General features: G+C 37.2%; 1 protein-coding gene across 1 annotated transcript in view; it reads right to left on the bottom strand.

The window, feature by feature from the left end:
* The window catches only part of LOC150103900 (uncharacterized), a 132,480-nt gene that overhangs the window by 72,206 nt on the left and 38,541 nt on the right, over positions 1-21,733 (bottom strand). The window contains exons 3-4 of the mRNA XM_090397091.1: positions 19,083-19,223; positions 2,388-2,545 (exon numbers count right to left, since the gene is read on the bottom strand). Coding sequence (XP_090253217.1) covers positions 2,388-2,545; positions 19,083-19,223 — 299 coding nt within the window. The remainder of the gene's footprint in view (positions 1-2,387; positions 2,546-19,082; positions 19,224-21,733) is intronic.

Below are 21,733 nucleotides of genomic sequence, written 5' to 3'. Positions count from 1 at the left end.
TGTTGCAAAGACTACACATCATGGTGCAACTATGAAACAAAGTACTCTAACATATATGGATAAGTAAGTGGTTGTGTCACTGTATAAAGCACTGGTCAGACTACACTTGGACTATTGTGCTCAGATTTGGTCACCTGGTTTTCACTGTGATGTGAAAACATTAGAGAGAGAGTCCAGAGTGACTAAGATACATAAGGACTCTGGAATGTTGGCAATGGAAAGAGAGGTTGAAGAAATGTGGATTACAGAGTTTGGAGATAGAAGGAAAAGTGGTGATATGATGGAGACATTTAAGTTAGTGATAGAATTTTATTGGATTAATAAACAGTAGAAGGTGAGAAGAAAAGAATTAGAGGCCATGCCTAGAAGTTATGTAAGAGTGTAGTGAAGTGGGATGTGAGTAGTAGATTTTTTAGATGGAGAATTGTTAATTAATTGAACACATTACCAGAATATGTTGTTAATGCAGAGAATGTTAAGAATTTTAATATTCAGTATGATAAATACGTTGTCAGTTGAATGCACCTCTCATGATGAGTCTGCCAACTTCATGGAGAGTGTAATAATAAAAGTAATAATAATAAAAATAATAATGGCCTAAAAATCTTAAGAATATGGGTGGCATACATGCAACCCACATAACTTCTTGTTTCAAGGTCTCCTGCAATCTCCTATTCTGGAGCTCTAGGCAATAATTTTAATAATTTAAGTTTTTTATTCATATACTGATTTTGCTTCCACTAATGCTGTTTTTTTTTTTTTTAATTTAATTCAGTGATAGTGCTCTCTAGCCATATGAATAACAGGATTATAGATTTAATATAGTGTTTATATATGTATCTCCAGATGATGACTTAATATGAAGGTCGAAACATTGAGTAATTATCTGGATTTACATTAAATTAAAGTTATTCTAACATAGTAGATGGTTGCATCCATAATTTACCATAATGAAGACTGTCATTTCTGCAATTCAGCTGCCTAGAATCAATTAGAGAATGATGGGATACTCAGTTGGTTCTAACAAATAATAAAAAGGACCTTCTTTACTTATATAGAAAGCATGATTTCTGGCTGGGGAGGGAGAGAATGAAGAGCTGATGCACCATACCATAATACATATTCTCCTCAACCTGAAGGCAGCATTGTTTGATAACTTATTATTATTGTTATTATTATGGGAGTCCAAAGGTGGATTGAGTGGAGACGGAAGGTTGTAGATTAGTTGCCCTCCCTTGATAAGCCTTTGGACTCCCATAATAATAACAATAATAAGTTATCACACAATACTGCCTTCAGGTTGAGGAGAATATGTATTATGGTGCATCAGCCCTTCATTCTCTCCCTCCCCAGCCAGAAATCATGCTACAGTGAACTTTGTCATCTACACTAACGCCATCTATTGCCCACTACCACCACTTGTATTTTCACAGACAATCACAAACATCCATGACCACGGCGGGATTCAAACCTGCAGCCTTTTGGATGGAGAGAAGATACACTAACCACTTGGCCAACCAGGCTGTTTATAAATATAAAGGCCCATCAAGGGAGGACACCTACTCTACAGCTCTATGTCTCCACCAACTACAGCGAATCGCAACTACCATCATCATCTACACCAACACCATCTTCTGCCCATCACTAGCACTAGTATATTTCACAGACAATCACAAACATCCATGCCAATGAAGGGATTTAAACCCACAGCCTTTTGGCTGGAGAGCTGATATGCTAACAACTCGGCCAACCAGGCTGGCTAAAGTATCATCACTTGTAACATATTACTGGTGGCTGCTGAAAACACTGTAATTCAAACAGAATGTGTTGTGATTATCAATAGCATACCACTGTATAGTTCTTGTAGTGACAATCTGACGATAGCACTACTTTCTTCCTGTCATTGCAAAAATACCTTTTTTAGAGTGTGGTGTCTGCAGGGAGTTTGAATGTGTTTAAGACCCGGTATGATGAGATGTGTGTGAGATAAAAGGACCTCCTAGATGAGTCTTTGACTCCATGAGGTCTTGTTTAATAATAATAATAATAATAATTTTTATATATTTATTTATTTTTTGCCAGGTCATGAAAATGTGAATTTTTTTTTTCTCATTGTCACCTTTCTTTTCCATGTTCTGTACTTGTACACCAAATGTCACTTTATTCTTACCACTAAGAAGGTATTTGATCAGCTCTGAACAGAGATACATTAATTATAAAGATTTAGTATTACAACATTCATTGAAAATAAGATTTAGCTTTTTTTTTTATCATTACCAATGTTTATGATTAACCACTACAGATAACAAGTCTCAAAATCAGGATTTATGCACAAAAATAATAATTCTTATTATTATTAAAAATCATGATTAAATTTAAATTCATACAGTTTATCCTTGGCTACTCCAACTTTCAAAGCATCTAATTCTGCTTCTAACTGGTTATTTTCCTCTTGTAGTTCAAATAACCTCTTTTTGCCTCTCTGCTTCAATTCAGTGAGATTTTCTTGAATAGCATTTTGATGTATGAATCTTTTCTCAGCATCCTGAAACCACAGACTACATTTTATACACAAATATGCTGAAATCACATTATTTCTCAACTGATCTTTCTAATAAATAATTTAAAACTGCGTGCTACAATGATTATTTATATAACCACCACTGTTTTTTTAGAAATATTGATTGGATTACTATGTAATCCAATAGTTTGATATTGGATTTAAATAATATTTATAATATTTTCAATTCAGTCAATAATATATTGACTTTTTAAGCCATTTAATTAATGTGTAATCTAGTAAATCTATTGCTATTTAAAGTTTCTCATCATCGGTCATCATCATTTTTCCTAAATGCATGAAATGTAGACAATGGGAAGAGCTGAGTGATTTTAGTATCAACATCTCTTGTTAAGTAGCGGGAGCAGTGAAACATTGGAAATGAGTGAGTGATACCAGAGATAGATAGAGAGAGAGAGATGAGTGGCATGATCAATGGATTTAACATTATGCAGTTTGACTGGATATTTAGCAGTCTGATATATGGTGTTGACTGTGGGAAAGGGGTGAATGTTGAGGGAAGGTAAGAAAAATGAATTTGAGGAGTATGAAGGGAGAGATTAGAAGAATTGAAAGACTAACTAATATGCGGCAAAAAGAGTAGAAATGAAAGAACGAGAAAGAATGGAAAAACTAGGGAAAAAAGAGAAAATGAGAGGAAAGAGAACACAGAAGCAAGGGATACAAAGATGAGAGGAAGGAAGGGTAAGTGAGAGGTGCAGATGAGAAAGAACTGCATGGATCTGTGAGGGGTGTGATGTATGATGATTCAATGATTGTGATGTGTGAATTAGAATGTCATAGGAGAGTCTACCTGGAGAAATAATACAGGGTGTGAAATGCCAATTAAGCAGAATGAGAATGTGGATGAGATAATAGTTATGGTTAGCACAAGTTGCTCAGAGCTAACATGAATCAGGATACAAGAGATATGAGGTGAATGTTAGAGATTGTGCTACAAAAAATTGTGAGAGAAGATAGTGAGTACTATCCAGATATGATAATGCAAAGCTGAGGAGAAGAGAAACAATAATGAATGACATAATAGCAAGAATGTATCAAAAGAGAGAGAGAGGTCTGGAATGTGGATATTTGAAGTACATCTGATGACAGAAGCGAGTATACAAGGCTTCATTTGAACATGGACAGGCATAGGAGAGCAAGTTCTTAATGACCAGAACTTTCTTTCAAAAGTTGTGACAAGGAATGAGTCTTGGTGCTACAGTTATGATCCACAAAACAAGCATCAAACCAATGGAAACATGCAAACTCACCTAGACCCAAGAAGGCACATCAAGTTTGATCAAATGTCAAGACAATGTTGATTTGTTTTTTGATATGAATAGAATTGTACACAAAGAATTTATTCCTCCTGGACAGATAGTGATATATATATATATATATATATATATATATATACGGTATTATGTTTAACAAGTTGATAAGTGATAAGTTGGTGTACAAGATGCAGAGGATGGGAATAGATGGTATATTGGTTAGATGGATAGGAGATTGGCTCTGAACAATAATAGCAGGTTGTGTATGATAGAGCAGTGCCTCAAAAAAGGAGGATAACCAGTAATGTGCTCCATGGCTTTGTTCTTGGGTCCCTGCTGTTTAACTTATGACTGGGGATCTTCAGTTGTTTGCTGATGATGCAAAGTTGGGAGAATTATAAGTAGCATTGCTGATGTTAATTTCCCTCAGGAAAATTTGAATAGACTTTTGACTTGGAGAAAGGAGTGGGGTTGTAGTTTTAATATTAGTAAGTGCAAGGAGCATGTGACCAGATTTGGGAGTAATGGTTGACAGTAGACTGAAGTTTAGAAGGCATATTGCAAGTACTGCAAAGACTACACATCGTGGTGCTGCTACGATAACAAGTACTCTAGCATGTAGGGATAACGAAGTGGTTGTGCCACTGTATAAAGCACTGGTCAGCCCACACTTGGACTATCATGCTCAAATTTGGTCACCTCATTTCCAGTGTGATGTGAAAATATTGGAGAGGATCCAGAGGTGAGTGACTAAGGCAATATCAGGACTTTGAAATGCTGGCTATGGAGAGAGAGAGAGGTTGAAGAAATGTAGACTGCAGAGTTTAGCGAATTGGAGGAAAAGAGTTGATATGATAGAGACATTTAAGTTTTTTTATATAGAGAGAGGTTTTACAAAAAACGGTGGGAGATCATTGGAGAACTAGAGGTCATCCGTAGAAGCTGTATAAGGAGGGTGTGAGAAGCAGATTTTTTGCAAACAGAGTTGTGAATGATTGGTATGCCTTGCCTGACAGTGTAGTGTCTGCAGAGAATTTGAGTGTGTTTAAGGCACAGTATGATGAGCTGTGTGTGTGTGTGTGTATATGACAAAAGGACCTCCTAGATGAGTCTTTGACTCGATGGGATGTTGGGATAATAATAATAACAATAATAATAATAAAGTTAGTGAGAGGATTTTATCGGATTAATCCAGATGAGATTATTAAAAGAGTAGAAGGCAAGAGGGGAAGAACCAGAGGTCATCCATGGAAGTTATGTAAAAGTGTGGTGAAGAGGGATATGAGAAGTAGATTTTTTACATAGAAAATTGTCAGTGAATGGAACGCATTACCAGAATGTATTGTTAATGCAAGGAGTGTTAAGGATTTTAAGAGTCAGTATGAACTTCCCACGATGAATCTGTCATCTCCATTGGAGGGTGCAATAATAATAATAAATAAGTTGTTCAGCTGAGGTTACATATGAAGAATTTACGAATCACATTTATTTTTTCATTTCTTCGAAGGGTTCAGATTAGGTAACCATGACAATGATGTGAACTCTTCTATTAAATGGCAGGACATGACAATTCTTCATTGAAGTTCTCTTAAATTTGTAAGATTATTCAAAGAACCATGTGAAGACTGACTCTCTACATCAATCAAATCTTAATAAAACTGATTCTATGTCAGTCTCTCCATTTGAGAAATGTTATCTGGAAAATTAACTTTAAAATTTTTTATTAATATCCGACTGCTATAAATTAAAGATGCCATTTAAGCATTGGTTTAATCCTTTATCCAAGTGTAAGCAAACAAAAGTTTGTGCCTGAAGTATTTTTAGGACTGGGCAACTCGTATATACAAGCTAATGACTTCACATCACTTGCCTTAGTATCCCAAAATGCAAAGCACATATCCTTATGGACATGTATAATGAATTATGGGAAGGGTCACTACCCAAAATGATTTCAATCTTTATTGAGGTCTCATCAGTGGAAGCCAGACCCACAGGGGATACCAAGGCTGAAGTACCAAGGTGATACCAAGTAATGCAAAAGTCATATTTTCATATATTCATTGGGGGGGGCGCTAGTGGGTCAAGCGCTACGAACGTGTTTTGAAGAGCTCCTGATTCAGATAAGTTTTACTAGGAATAATTAAGTATATATGCGTAATTGTTTAAGTAAGAGTGGCTGTAAACGTTGTACGCTACCGATATTATTAGTGTGGGTTTTTTTTTTTCTTGCTTAAACTAAATACGAAAACGTTAATATTAGACCTAGTAACCTGCAGAGAAAAAAAATAAATAAATAGCGGCGGCATTGTCATTCCATGATTTTAATTTGGATTTCAGTCGGTTCGTTAAGTGTGAGGTCTGTTATATGTATTCCTTCGATTATATAAATGATTTGTGGATGTTTAGTGCGGATGGAAGAAGGGTGTGTGCGAAATGTGACCTGAACGAGGAATTGATGAATGCGAATATGAAGTAGATGACAGAAAGTGCTAGTACCGATTGTGTCGCGAGTGCACATTTGCAAGAGAAGGATGGCGAGAAGACAGGTGAAAAAATGTTAAAAAATCAGGAAAAAAGAAAAAGAGCGATTTGACAACCGTAACGGATGTTAAAAGGGACGAAAGTGAGGCGGAAAGAAACGAAATTGAGAGAACGAATGAAAGTAGAAATGGCGTGGTGCAGAAATCGCAAGTAAAAAAAATCGAAAGAATGAATGATAGCGAAAAAAGAATGACTGATGGCGAAAGTTGGACGCATGTTGGAACGAAAGTACTGAACCAAAGAAAGATGAATGACAGTAAAAGTGAGAAGAATGATAGCGAAAGTTGGACGCATGTTAGTCTGAAAATACGGAAACAAAGAAAGATATGTGAGAGTGAAAGTGAGAAGAATGATAGTGAAAGTTGGACGTATGTTGGACCGAAAGTACGGAAACAAAGAAGGATGAATGAGAGGGAAAGTGAGAAGAGGGGGTCTAGAGTTAGAAAGTTAGAAAGATTTAATGATAGAGTGAATGTGTCGCGAGGTTCAGAAGGTGAATTGGATTGGATGAAGCAAGAAATGAAATGGAAGCGGAATGAAATTAAGAGAATTCAGGTCAAAACTATTAAAATAAATCATGATGGCATGAAAGAGTTAACAAAAGATGAGCGAGTGGCGTTGTATGGCGACGCCATTATTAAAGGTGTGCTAGAGGATAAAATGCACAAGGTATCTTTTTTTCCAGGCGGTAAAATGAGTAGAGTGATTGAGGCATTGAATATGAGGCAGGAATGAGCAAAAGAGTTAATTGTATTAATTGGTACGAATGATTTGAGAGAGAACAAAGAGCATGTCAAAATGAATGTCAGGAGACTGCTTGGAAAGATAAAGGAGAATAGTGTGACAGGAAGGTTGGTCAGTGTGTTGCCTAGGTATGATTGTGGTGAAATGAGGCGGAGAGCAAGGATTATGAATGATATTCTGGCTGAAATGTGTGAGGAGATGGGAGTACCGTTTGTTAATGTGCGGAATGAGTTTGAGGGACGAAGTGAGCTGTATGGGAGTGATGGACTGCATTTGAGTGATTATGGTGTGAGTCGCTTGGAGAGACTACTGCTGGAAGGTAGAAAAGTGAATAGAGAGAATGAATCAGATCGAGAGGGGAGTGATGTGGAAGAGCAGGAGAGTAAGACAGGAGAGATTGAAGGAGTGGAAATGAATGTGGAAGTGAGTGGTATGAGTATAGAAAATGAGAGAATGGGTGTGCAAGAGGAGCAGGGAAACGGCGAGGCTCAGGGTAGACAGGGATACACAGCGTGAGAAAGGTGGATGCTCCAAGAGGAGGTGAGAGAATGTGTAGGCAGGAAAGTAATGGGATGATCAGGGATCAAAAGGAAACAGATGGAATTGCAAAGGGTTCTAAAATAAAAAAGCAGAAAGGGAAATGGCCCCAGCCCAGCATGGAGAGATCACATCGAGTGAGTGGTATCAGTGGAACTAGCTGTAGATCCAGAAATGAGTTGTTGTGTTTGTATACCAATGCTAGAAGTATAAGAAACAAGGCGGATGAAATGGTTGCACTAATTGCGTCTGTGCACCCAGAGATTGTCGGAATAAGTGAGACATGGTTAGATGAGGATGACATCCTGACAGGAATAGAGATGGAAAGGTATGATGTGTTTCATGAGGATAGAAGGGGTAAAAAGGGAGGGGGAGTGCTATTGATGATAGATAAAGAGTTATGTCCAAACAAGGTAGAGATGCAAGAGGGAAATGGGGCCAGTGGTTTTGAGGCAGTATGGTGTGAGATAGAGGTGAATAGAATCAAATACTTGGTGGGATGTTGTTATAGACCTGGTAATGTGGATGGTGATGATAGTGAAATGTATAGTCAAATAAGCCAAGCAAATAAGAAAAGGGTGATCATTATGGGTGATTTTAATTATGGCAATATAGACTGTAATGAAGAGATAGCAACCGGAAGTAAAGAAAATGAGTTTCTTGAGTTTTTGAGGGATAACTACCTCAGACAGTATGTAACAGAGGGCACAAGAGGATTAAGCGTCTTGGATTTGGTCATCTCATCGGAGGATGTAATTATCAATGAGGTATCAAATCATCCACCAATTGGTGAAAGTGACCATGAGGTGATTACTTGGGTGGTTGCCAGCAGTGCAAGGACCCCTGTGAAAAAAGGGTATATGTGGAACTACAAGGGGGGTGATTATGAAGAGCTCAGGAGACAGCTTGCAGGTGTAGCATGGAATGAGGAGTTAGCTGGAAAAGAGATCAATGCAGCTTGGGGGATTTTCAAAAAATATTTAGTGGATGCAATGTCTAAACGTATACCACGGGTGAGAAGGTTAAATAAGTTAGGTGTGAGATGGATGAATAAAGAGATTAAGCATGCAATACAGAGAAAAAGGGCATTGTGGAGGCAGCATAAGAGAAGTGGAAGTAACCAATTTCATGAGTTCTACAAAGACCAGGCAAGGAGAGTGACTTGGTTGGTGAGAGTAGCTAAAGAGAGGTATGAACAGCAGTTAGCTAATGAAGCTAAAAAGAATCCTGGGGAGTTCTTTCGATATGTAGCCAGCAAAAGAAAGAATGATTATGGAAGGTTGACATTGATTGGAGGAAATGGTATAAAGACAGCTGTTGCAGAATGTGTGGTGGAGATACTTAATGAGCAGTTCATAAAGATCTTTCAATCTTGTGAATGTGACTTCATGGAGAGATTAAGAGCAGTTGATGATGGGGAGGAGAGACTGACTGTAAGTGAGCAAGAGGTATTTGGGGAGTTGAGTAAACTAGATGTAAATAAAGCTGTGGGACTTGATAATATATCACTGCGTATTCTGAAGGAATGTGCCGGAGAATTGACACCTGCCTTGACATATTTTTTTAATACGAGTCTTGCACTTGGTCAAGTCCCTAAAGAGTGGAAGGAGGGCAAGATTGTGCCACTTCATAAAGGAGGTGATCGAACTCAAGCATCAAACTATAGGCCTATCTGTGTGTCAGGTGTTGTGGTTAAGTTGTTGGAGAAGCTTGTGAGAACTAGGATCCAGAGTTGGGTTGACAACAATGGTATAATCTTTGATGGACAGCATGGATTTGCTAAAGGGAGGTCGTGTTTTAGTAATCTACTTGCTTATTACAATAAAGTGACTGCTTCCTTGGACAGAGGAGAAGGATACACAGTAATATACTTGGATTTTGCAAAAGCTTTTGATAGAGTACCTCATGATAAGTTGACAGTCAAACTAGAGCAGATGGGGTTGGATATTAGATTAGTGCATTGGATTGGAGACTGGCTATCTGATAGGTATCAACAAGTTGTGTATGGGGGTGCAATATCCAGGAAAAGGAAAGTCACTAGTGGAGTGCCTCAGGGATCTGTTTTAGGGCCATTACTATTTAACTTGTATATTAATGATATTGGCAAAGATTTGGATGGAGATATTCAGTTGTTTGCAGATGATGCAAAGTTGGGACGAACCATAAAGAGTAGTGAAGATGTTGTGGCCTTGCAAGAAGACTTTAATAAATTGAGTGATCGGGCAAGCAAATGGGGATGTGAGTTCAATGTTGCAAAATGTAAGGTTTTAAAATTTGGAAAACAAAGATGGGATGCAGAATTTATGCTTGGTGAGAATATATTGTTGGAAGTAGAGGAAATAAGAGATCTGGGGGGTGATAGTGGATAAGGATCTAAAATTTAGGGGACACATCGCCAAAATTGTGAAGACAACACAAAGACTTCTGGGAATGATGAGGAGGACACTGACGTGTAGAAGTAGGGAGATTCTTGTTCCATTGTATAAGGCTTTGATTAGGCCACACATGGACTGTTGTGCCCAGATTTGGTCACCTGGTTTTCAGAAGGATGAAGAGATGTTGGAAAGGGTCCAAAGGCGACTGACTAAGGTAGTTTCTGACCTCTGGAATGTCGAGTATGAGGAAAGATTGAAAAGATGTAATTTGCAGAGACTAGTGGAGAGAAGGAAGAGGGGAGATATGATAGAGACCTACAAGTTGGTAAGGGGTTGCTATAGGATCAATGGTGGAGAAGTTCTACAGCGAATAGTGGGAGATCAGGGGAGAACCAGAGGTCATCCCTGGAAACTGTATAAAGAGGGTGTGAGTAGGGGAGTGAGAGGCAGGTTTTTTTCGTGCAGAGTTGTGAATGCTTGGAATGCCTTGCCTGAGAGTGTGGTGTCTGCAAGGAGATTGAATGTGTTTAAGACCTGGTATGATGAGATGTGTGTGAGATAAAAGGACCTCCTAGATGAGTCTTTGACTCCATGAGGTCTTGTTTAATAATAATAATAATAATAATATATGAGTAGCCAAAAGGTGTCACACCAATTATTAAATTATTCTGGATTAGAGATAGTTGTTGGAAGTTTTTCCACTTGATTATACAAGTCCATAAGGATATATATTGATGTGAAGTCATTACCTTGTATATATACCAGTTGCCCAGTCCTGAAAATACTTTGGGTGAAAACTTTGTTTGCTTACATTAGGATAAAGGATTAAACCAAGAATATAATTCTTTGTTTAATTTTCTTGGCATCTTTAATTTATAGTATAAATGAGTGGATAAACTTCCAACAACTATCCCTAATCCATAGTAATTTAATAATAAGGTGTGACACCTTTTGGCTACTCATATATGAAAATATGACTTCTGCATTACTTCAACCTTGGTGTCACCTCTGATTCTGGTTCCCATTGATGCATGAGAGGCTCATCTCGGTGGTGGGGGTGAGCCTGCCATTGGGCAGAGCCAACTCTGAGGGTTCCTCTCTGTGGCAGGGTGGGCTTGTCACTGGGTGGAACCACAATGATCCTTCAGATTGCTTGCACTTGCTGAGTTTAGAGTGGTCTGGGAAATCGCCTGAATTTTTGGAGACCTCCCTTCACTTATATAGTGAAAACAGTCTGGGTAGTGACTTCTTATAATGTATAGCATTATACATGTGTGTAAGGATATGTGCTTTACATTATGGGATACTAAGGCAAGTGATGTGAAGTCATTAGCTTGTATATATATGAGTTGTCCAGTCCTGAAAATACTTCAGGCTCAAACTTTTTTTGCTTACACTTGGATAAAGGATTAAACGAAGAATAATTTCTTGGCATCTTTAATTTATAGTATAACCAAGTGGAAAAATTTCCACCATCCTACCGCTATAATTAGTCAGAAAAGAGAAAGAGAGAGAGAGAGAGATGTCAATTTTAAATATTATTATTATTACATGGGGTGCTTAAGGGTCAAAGCTGTATAATTGAGAGGAGACCACTACATAGCCTTTAAAGGAATGTGGAGAAATGACCAGGGCTTCTGACCTAATGTCCAATCCTCACCTTCTCGTGATGCACCCTGTTAGGTATCTACCTGGATACTGAACGTACGAGGATGGACTGGCAATTTGGGATTTAGCTGACGAAATTGTACTCTTATTGGCTTAAACCACAATATTAAATGATGGTACAATATGATAGAATTTCATGCCGGCTGGGGCATCGCCCAGTTAAACAAGGCCCCTGTTGTTTTCGCCAGGGAACCAGGGCAAACAGTGAAAAGTCAGCTACTGGAACAAATCTGAAAGCACACCCCAACTCAACATCACGAGCGTTAAAGATCGGTACTGTCAACATAAGAAGCCTGAATGGCAAAGAAATGGAGCTAGCTGAGGAATTAGATAAGTACCAGATCGACATAATAGGGGTGACTAAAATAAAAAAGACCTAAACTGGTGAGCTCTTTCTGAGCAATAAATGCAAAATGTTATATTCAGGCAATGACAATCAAGGAAAAGAAGGAGTAGCCATAGTATAATCCAAGGTTGGCAAGCAAGAGAAAAATAAATTAAAACTCATATCGATGTTATCGTGAATATCAAAATCGCGTTAATCAAATCTAATAATCAATGGTAAAAATTACAATTCGTCCATGATTGATTACTGTATTAATAATTTGTAGGAGGCTGCGTAGGAGGAATGCCCTGAGGAACTCGCGGCGGTAAAAACTGCAGCATAGGTCGTGGTATATCTGAGAGATAGATTCATTACTAGTATGTGCTAAAATGCAATAAAACATGAAGAAAAAACACTGCAAATATAATACATGATGGTACAAATTAAGTGGATATTGTTTCAATATCCACTTAACATTATTTCATAGCCAAATATATAGAAACTAAAAGTTTTGGCAGATGCAAGCATAATCAACCCTATGGGCAACTCGTAATAAAGGTGGAGTTAGCTCCAGATCACTTTCCTTAGTATTTTCCATAATGTAAAGTACATCTCCTAGAGGACCCGTATGATAAATAAGCCTTTGGCTCGCTATTTCAGTAATACATGATGGTTTATTTATTTTCAGTTACAATCTAGAAATTATTGAACAAAGAATAAAAAAACAAAACAACTAAACCATACTATACTGACATCAGAGGTCACGGTATCTCTCAGATACAATTTATTGTCAAATATCACAAACCTTTACATAGCATGTGTTAAGTCAAATTGACAGCAAAAAACAGTGCAGAATATCACTCGTAGCATATGAATGCACAGCTATTCATGACCTCCAAGCTATACACCGAATTGTGTAAGAATATTTATATTAAACATTTTGCGTGTATCTGTCAGATCAACTGCAAGCTCCGCAGGGTTAAAGGCGCGTTAATCAAAACTCTTGTTGCGTATATCAAGGGGTTGCCTCAATTCATTTCGCCACATTAATCAAATCTTGCATTAAGCAAAACCGTGTTAAGCAAGGGATACTTGTAGTGGTGGAATTATTTAACTGTAATGTGAATTACAGTTTGGTGGATAGGAGTAAAACAGGAGATATGATAGAGACTTTCAATTTATTTAAGGGATTCTATCAGATTAATACAGAAGAAATTATAAAAAAGAGTGAGAGAAGCCATCCCTTAAGTTGTATAGAGATGCGGTGAAGAAGAGAGTGAGTAGATTTTTTACAGGGAGTTGTTAGTGAGTGGAATGCATTGCAAGTGCAGGTTGTGTAAATCATTTTGAAGCTCGTTATGATAGACATGGTGCTAGTTGAGTGGGCTTCCCATTATGAGTCTGCTGACTCCATGGAGGTTACCAAATAATAATAAAATTATTATTATTATTATTATTCAAGACCTTCATGCATTCATTACACTCATGGGAAGCCTACCTTAAACACAAAGTCTATCATACCGCTCCCCAAACTCATTCACTGCCTTCACTCTTGCCACCCCATCATGCATTACAGTGTCCAACCACTCTCCATGCAAAAAAAAACCACTCCTCATCCTCTTACTCACTCCTTCCATTTGTCAATTCCAGGGATGGCTTTTTTTTGTCCATGCTCCTTCCTTTTGATCTACCAAATGAAAGAACTTTCCAATTTCAATCCTTTAACTACTTCTCAATAGTCTAAATCAGGGGTGGGGAACCTTTTTAGTATCAAGGGCAAAAATTGCTAATTTAAAAACTTCCACAGGCGACTGGAAAATTTTAACTCTTATATATAGTGTATGTAGTGTGCTGATGTACATACGAGTACATCAGCAAAGGGGCGAATTGAAATAGACTTGCAGGCGAAATTTCGCCCACAGGCGAGGGATTCCCCACCCCTGGTCTAAATGTTTCAATCATATCACTTCTCCTTGTATTGACCAAACTCTGCAGTCTGCATGTCCTCAGTCTATCCTCAAAAGCTAACAACACCATTCAGTCCTGATATCATTTTTGTTATCTGCCTTTACACCCTCTCCAAGGTTATTTTATCCCCTTCAAATCTGGGGACACTAAATCTGGGCTCAATTATCTATGTAAGGTCTGATCAGGATTTTATGCAATGGAACCATAACTCTTCGATCTCTGCTGCTCAGTCTCCTCCCCAGCATTGCAGCAATCCTCTGGACCACCTTCATCACCTCTGTGATGTCCCCAAACTTCTCGATTATCACCCTAAAGTCTTCTGCCCCTCCACCACCTTTAGAACAGTTCCTTCAACCAAATATGCAGCTTTCCATCTGTGAATTTCAAACTTCAAGACCTTACATTTAGTTGCATTTATTCAAACCCTCCTGAAGGGCTACCACATCAGCACTATTACTAATAGCCTTTCCCAGCTTCACATCATCTGCAAACAATTGAATATCTCAATGCAATCCATTGACAATGTCGTTGATACAAAGGTTAAACAATATGGGTCTCCACCTGTAACCCTCTGTCTCCCTGACACTGCTCTCTCATACACAACAATTTGATATCTATCAGACAGCCAATCTCTAATCTAATTGACTAACCTGATATCCACATCATCTGCAAATCCAAGTTAGAGCATATTCAAACACATATACTTTAACTTTAACCTTTCTCTCATCAACCATCATTCTTGTTGCTCTGTTATAAAAGGCAATTAATTACTAAAACAACAGCTCTTTCCCCCCCCCCCCCCCAGCTCCTACAAATCTACACTGACCCTCACAGAAAACACTACATCATCTGCTCAATGCTGCATATGATCTCTCACTAATTTCTCCAGAATCTTAACAAGTACAGAATAAATATAAATTGACTTAGAGTTTGACACCTCCATTCCACCACAGCCCTTATGTAATGGGACAATCCTACCCTCCCTCTACTTTTTGGGCAGCTTTCTCTTAGCCAGAATTTCATTGAAAAGCCAAGTCAACAGAGCTCTTAGTTCACTAGCACATTCTCATAAAACACCAAGTGAAATCCCGTCCAGTCCCATTGCCTTATTGACAGAGAACGTAGTATTTGTAAGCACTTCTAAACCTTGAACTCTTCCCTTCACTCTAGCAATAAAACCCTTTTTTCCAGGATGAAATATCTCAATAACTCCACTATGTCTTCTGCATCATTACCCTACTCCAGTATTTCCCAATGATTTTTAGATCATGCCCAACCTCAACGCCTCAAAGATTTTGATGTCCCCCTCTCCGACAATGGTGAGTGTTTTGAGTATATCAGTGATGAGGTGACGAATGCAACATCATTTTCTAATTGCCCCCAAAAATATTCAAATTGCCCCCTGTGTGGCATACGCCCCACATTGAGAAACACTACCCTACTCCCTTTTTTGTCTAACAATGTTATTCTTCCATAATCATTTCTCCTTCTACTGGCTATATAATGAAAGAATTCCTTTGGATTCTGCTTAGATCCAATTAGGTTAGGTTAGGTTTCTCACACAACTGCTCTCCTCTCCTTATACTTTTACCATTGCCTCCTTTTCATCTGCAGGAGGATCTTTTCATTAGTATCATTCATCATCCATTTTACACCAAATTTTGTTCTCTTTCTCACTCAAGCAATACAATTCTGTGGACTTTACAACCATGTTAAAATATAAATAACTCTTTTAATTTCCTGACATTTCATTCTTCACATTAAGATTATCATCAAGTATATGCAAACATACAAGGACAAGCTGAGTTACATTACAAATAGTAAGCTAAAGAAACAATGATTTTATCACTGGTTATTCTACTGGCATGACCTCTAGTGAAAAAAAAAAACACTAATTAATTATTTAGAAACTACATCAAAGCTAAATTATATTTAAGATAACATGGGAAAAATATTCTTTCATATATATATATATATATATATATATAGTCTTCTTTCAGTAACAGTGATGTTCTATTTTATTCGAAAATAACAATTGTAATGTTAAAAGACCACTAAATCTCACTTACTCCACAATTCATCAGCAAAATTATGGACATTCTCTTCATGTCCATAATTTTGCTGATGACAGAACACTTCATCCTCAAGGGTCTCCTTTAGTGAGTGGCTAACCTAAGGTACCTAATGCTAGACTATGCCTTACTTCATATAATATATAGTATGTCTGTTATATTATCTGTAGACCAGTCCCTACTCTACTTTTTTCCTTTCTTTCTTTTCCATTCTCCTTCCCCCAGTGTTATTTGAATATGCAAGAGCTAGGGAAGAATCTTTTCTATTTCACTTTTTTTTTCATCTCTTGTGGTGAGAGTCTTCCCTGTCTCACCTAGTAGACTGAAGCTACATCAAGTCGAGAAGGCTGACAGCAGACTGATTAAAGCAAAAAAGAGACAAAGGAATCAAATTTGGATGGATATAAATGATAAACAACCAGGACTGGAAAGGAAACTGAGAATAGAAACACTAAACATAACACAAGTAAAGAGAAGGAGTTAGTAGATGTTATAATGGAGAGGAAATTAGATGTTTTGGCTTTGAGTGAGACATAATGGAAAAAAACAAGAAGAGAAGAAGTAAAGGGGATAAAAGAATACTCAACCTCGCCAGAAAAAATAGCCGTTTGGCTTTTCATCAAGAAGAGAAGAATTTAAGAGGAGACTATGTTTAGCTTTTTGGAAGGTGTGGTGATTTGGGGAAGCAGCTTGTTGAGTGGACATACTAACCTGTATATACTTCCTAGCAGAACAATGAATACTGCAACTTATAGAGATGAGATCCTGAACTCCTAAGTTCATCTGTATGCTGGCTTCTGTGATAGGAGAGACATCACTTACCCTACATGACAATAATGCTCATCCTCATTGAATGAAGTTTGTGGACCAAAATCTTCAAGAAGAGACTATCATACATATGGAGTATGCATGTATTGCTCCTATTGAGCATGTCTGGGATGCTCTATGTATATGCATTGCTGCTCTCACCTCCCTCCCAAAACCTTGAGAAACTCAGGGAAGCTTTGCATTAGCAATGGCTATTATTATTAACTGAGCTTCTGGATACAATTATAAATGCTATGAAACATTGTTGTTAGAATGTTTTGCTGAGGAGTAACCACATTCCTTATTGTGGCAATTTGAGTATTAACTTCATGTATTCATTTGTTAATGGATTAAACTATTTATTTACAATTTTTGTGAGTGTTTCTTTCACATCTCATATCATACTACTCTTCACCAAATTAAACAAAAATTCATCTTACAGTTTTGAGTTAGTGATTTTTCTCTTTGTTTCTTAATTTATGGAAACCAGTGTATTAACAGGATTAACATGGGTGTGTCAAAAACACCTGTGAGTTTTATAACTCATGGAGACCTGGAATAAATAAATAATAATAATAAAACTCCAAGATTCCTAGCCTGGTCAATTTCTTCTAACATTCTGTAAATATAATATATCATTGGATATCTCATGATACCAAGGTTTAATTTTATATTTACTAACATTGAAATGTCAGCCATTTTCACATGTCCACAATTCTAGCATATATTCAAATCATTCTGTGAGTACTTCATGTCAGTTGCATTCCTGATTACCCTGTCTATATTTGCATCAGCAAGAAACAGTTGTATGTCTAATGTTAAATCCTTCCCAATGCCATTAATGTTAAGAGTGAATAACCATGGACAAAGGACAGATCTCTGAGGCATACAACTAGTCACTGTAAATCTTGCAGACTCACATCCCCCTTGCACCACTTTTTGATATTTGTCAGTGAGCTATCTTCTTATCCAAACTAGTAGTTTATAATCCAATCCCATGCCAGTCTGGTTGGCCGAGTGATAAGCATATCCACTCTCTAGCCAAAAAAAAAAAAAAAAAAGCCTGTGGATTCGAACCCCACTGCGAGCATAGATGTTTGTGATTGTCTGTGAAGATACTGGTGGTGGTGGTTGGCAGTAGATAACGTTGGTGTAGTTGCGGTTCATTGTAGTTGGTGAATTGAGTGGGAGCTAGAGAGTTGTATAGTAGGTACCTTCCCTTGATGAGTCTTTGAACTCCCTGGAGGTGTCGCATAATAATAATACTTTCCAACTTATGCTTCCATGCTGAACTTTTGACAAGATTCAGCAAAGTCCAAACATATCATGATGTGTCTATTCCCCTTGTCTAACTTAACAGCCATGTTATTATAAAATGTGGGCAAGTTGCTCAAAAATGATCTTCCCTTTGTAAACTTATGATGTTCATTGCAAAGTATATATATTCTCTGTCAACCCATTTCTGTATGCAAGTACTTACTAACTTTTCCAAACTCTTCACCACCACTCCAAAGATACTGGTAGTTTGACAGTTAGATGACACATCTAATCTCAGAGCCACCCATTGCTCAAGGCTTCACCACCACTCCAAAGATACTGGTAGTTTGACAGGTAGATGACACATCTAATCTCAGAGCCACCCATTGCTCAAGGGTCCATATATTCTTTTCACTCCTGTGAGATTTTCTGTGTGCTGAGACTCAAATTATATAGCCAGGTCAAAAGAAATACGAAAAAGAAACACAAAAGAAATACAGTATTGCTGTATTTGTACATTGATTACTAATATTTAAAATGTTATTTTTGAAATTCTCAAACACCTAAATAGCAAATGAATACAAAATAATGAAAATCTTGGAATGTGAACTTGAACTTTTGATTTCTGCAACATATTGAATTCGATATATTGCAGAAATATCAACATAATTTTATTAAATGATTAGATGTTAATTACATTAAATGTTAATTATTTAATACAAGATATCTAATAAAATGATTTTTTCATTAATCATTCAACTTGGTTTAAGTTATAATAAATTTAGTTTAATCCTTTATCCAAGTGTAAGCAAACTAAGTTTGCACCTGAAAATATCTTCAGGACTGAGGTAAAGTAGTACATCCCCTGGCAACTCGTAGCAAAGGTGGATCCAGATCTCATCGCTCCTTGTCTCAGTATCTCCCATTTAAGTTAATAATTACTTTACTTACTTGAATATTTGTAACTCCAACTGCTTCTGTGATTTTGTCAAAGATCTCTTTGAAAGAGTGCAATTCTTTTCTCTGCATCTCTTGTATGTGTCTTAATCTTTCTACAATACTAGGACTGTCAGAAATTAAAGGCATTACTCGCTGAAAACAAAAAAAAAGCCTAGTTGTTAAAAAAAAATGATAATAAAAGCATAACAAAATTCGAACAAAAAAATTGCAGCAAAATGTGGTTTGTGTTAAACATGTTAAAATGCTGTAGTTGTATAGGAATAAATTTTGATTTTTAATTCTGTTGAAACATTATGCTCCATTTAGTAAAATTACAGAGTGCATTTCAATATTTAATACACTTGGTCATTGACTTACGACCGACAGGTTGTAAGTCGATCTGGTCGTATATCAGCTATATATTTATTAACAGTATTCTTTAACCTTTCTAATCTTTTTATCATCTTTACAATTTATTTTTATAATCTTTTAAATTTATAATTATGTATATTGTACATATTGTGAAAAATAATACTGTACATACTGTACTGTAAACACAAATATACAATCTAAAATTAATGTAAAAATTAATACAAATGAAATTTACAAAATCAGTTTTTAATCTTTGCTTGTGCTGGGTTGTGGATCGTCAGGGTCATGCTCTTGGATTTAGGCAGGAGATGTTCTCTTGATGAGGAGCATGATGAGCTTTGTTTGAACAGTTTGTTTCTTTTTTTCTTCATACATCTCACGATAACAACGTACAGCATCTTGAATGATATGTTCAACCTTTGTGAATCGTTCAACATTAGGGTCCATTGCTTCAAAACTGGCGACAGCTTATTCAGTTGCAAAAAAGAATCTGATAAAACTCTTTGCAGTGAATTTCGTTTCTGGCTCCTCTTCTTCCTCTCTCACTTTTTCTTCTGACACTCTCAGTGCTTCCAATTCAATCAGCTCTTCATCCGAAAGTTCTTTTATTTCAAATCTAACAACTCTTCTACGCCTTCTATTTCACATTCTAATTTAAGATTTTTTGCAAGTTGAGTGTCCTTGGTAAATGTGGCGGTCGAGTTTAGCTAGTCTAGAAAACGTGTTTTTAAAGTTAAATATAGTGTGGGTTTTTGTCACAAATTGTGCTGCAATTGTGCATCGGTTAGAAACAAGTGTCCTTCAGTGGTATTATTGTTTAGAACTGTGTTGTATATATTGTGTTTTCACTGCCGTTTGTTTCACTATATCAACGTGTAAAGATGGCGTCCAACAAGAAACGTACGTCAGCGGCGCGCAAAACTTCTACTACTACACGAAAGGCTGGCTCAGTGTTAGATTTTTCGCAATGGATGCGTTGCGGAAACTGCTATATGTATGCACCGAAAAATGTGAAGGATCTGTGGTCGGTCTGGCAAAATGAGAAGAAGGAAAATGTCGACGTATGTGAGAAGTGTCGGGATAGGCTGGAGCGTTTAGGAATGGAAGCTGACATCGGGACCGTAGCGGAAGAACTTCGGCGGGAGTTTATGAAAATGAAAAATGACCTTCATCTTCTTCATGAGGAAGTGGAAGTGATCGGTAAGGAGATACTGGAAGTTAAAGCTGAGTTTAATGTGTTAAACAGAGAAATTAGGACTATAGAGATTACTTTAGCCGATGTAACTAGAACAGGATTACATATGGGTGAGTCTTTGGTGAATGATTCAGTAATAAATAGTATGGGAGTGATAGGGAGTCAACATAATAAAACCACAAGTGGCCTAGAAGAAATGAGATGTAGTGAGAGTGGGGGGGTTAGTAATAGAGAGTTGAGTAATTAAGCTGGGAGAGTCATGCTGAATAGTGTAGAGAATGAGTCCATGAGTGTGGACTTGAATGAAGTTATGAGTGGTAAAATATATGGTGATTCTATGATTAAGGGTATGGAGAGTGGTATGCATGAGGAGTGCTTGGCTGATGGGACAATAGAAAGAGTGGCTTTAGCAATAAAGAGAGGGCATGAAACAGACAAGATGATAGCTATGGTGGGTACGAATGACCTGAGAGGTAGTATAAATCGGGTAGGAAAAGATTTAAGAACATTATTAGATATTGTGAAGAGGAAAAGTGTTAATGGGAGAATAGTGTGTGTGCTGCCTCGTTTTGACAATTACGAGTTAAGTAGACGAGCAATGATAATGAATGATATGATTGCAAGAATGTGCAGAAAAAGAGGTCTGGAGTTTGTTGATGTTTGGAGTGTGTTTGAAGGAAAAAGGCAGTTGTATGCTAGAGATGGACTGCATCTTAACATGGAAGGACATAAGCGATTGAAGAAGTTATTGTTTTCTGAACAGGTTGAAGTTATTGGGCAGGGAAACTAATATTGAAAAGGTTGAGTGTAAGAGAGAGAAACTTTAGCACTGATTGTGTATTTATTGATCCTTATAGGCAGAATAAATTGCAGAAGAGAGGGGATAAAAATCGACATAGGACTACGGTGGTTAGTGACTTATATATCAGTTCTAAAGCCGGTACAAGATCTAGAGGGAATCTGCAATTTTTGTATACCAATGCTAGAAGCATTCGAAATAAGAGAGAAGAATTTTTGGCATTAGTCAGTGAAATCTCACCAAAAGTTGTAGGCATTAGTGAAACTTGGCTGTCAGCAGAAGATGTGGTCACTGGAA

Source organism: Typopeltis vanoorti, chromosome 8, assembly GCF_054136105.1.
Source record: "Typopeltis vanoorti isolate ZY-2024b chromosome 8, IOZ_Tvanoo_1.0, whole genome shotgun sequence".
NCBI classification, from domain to species: Eukaryota; Metazoa; Arthropoda; class Arachnida; order Uropygi; family Thelyphonidae; genus Typopeltis; species Typopeltis vanoorti.
This window is presented reverse-complemented; position numbering and strand designations above follow the sequence as displayed.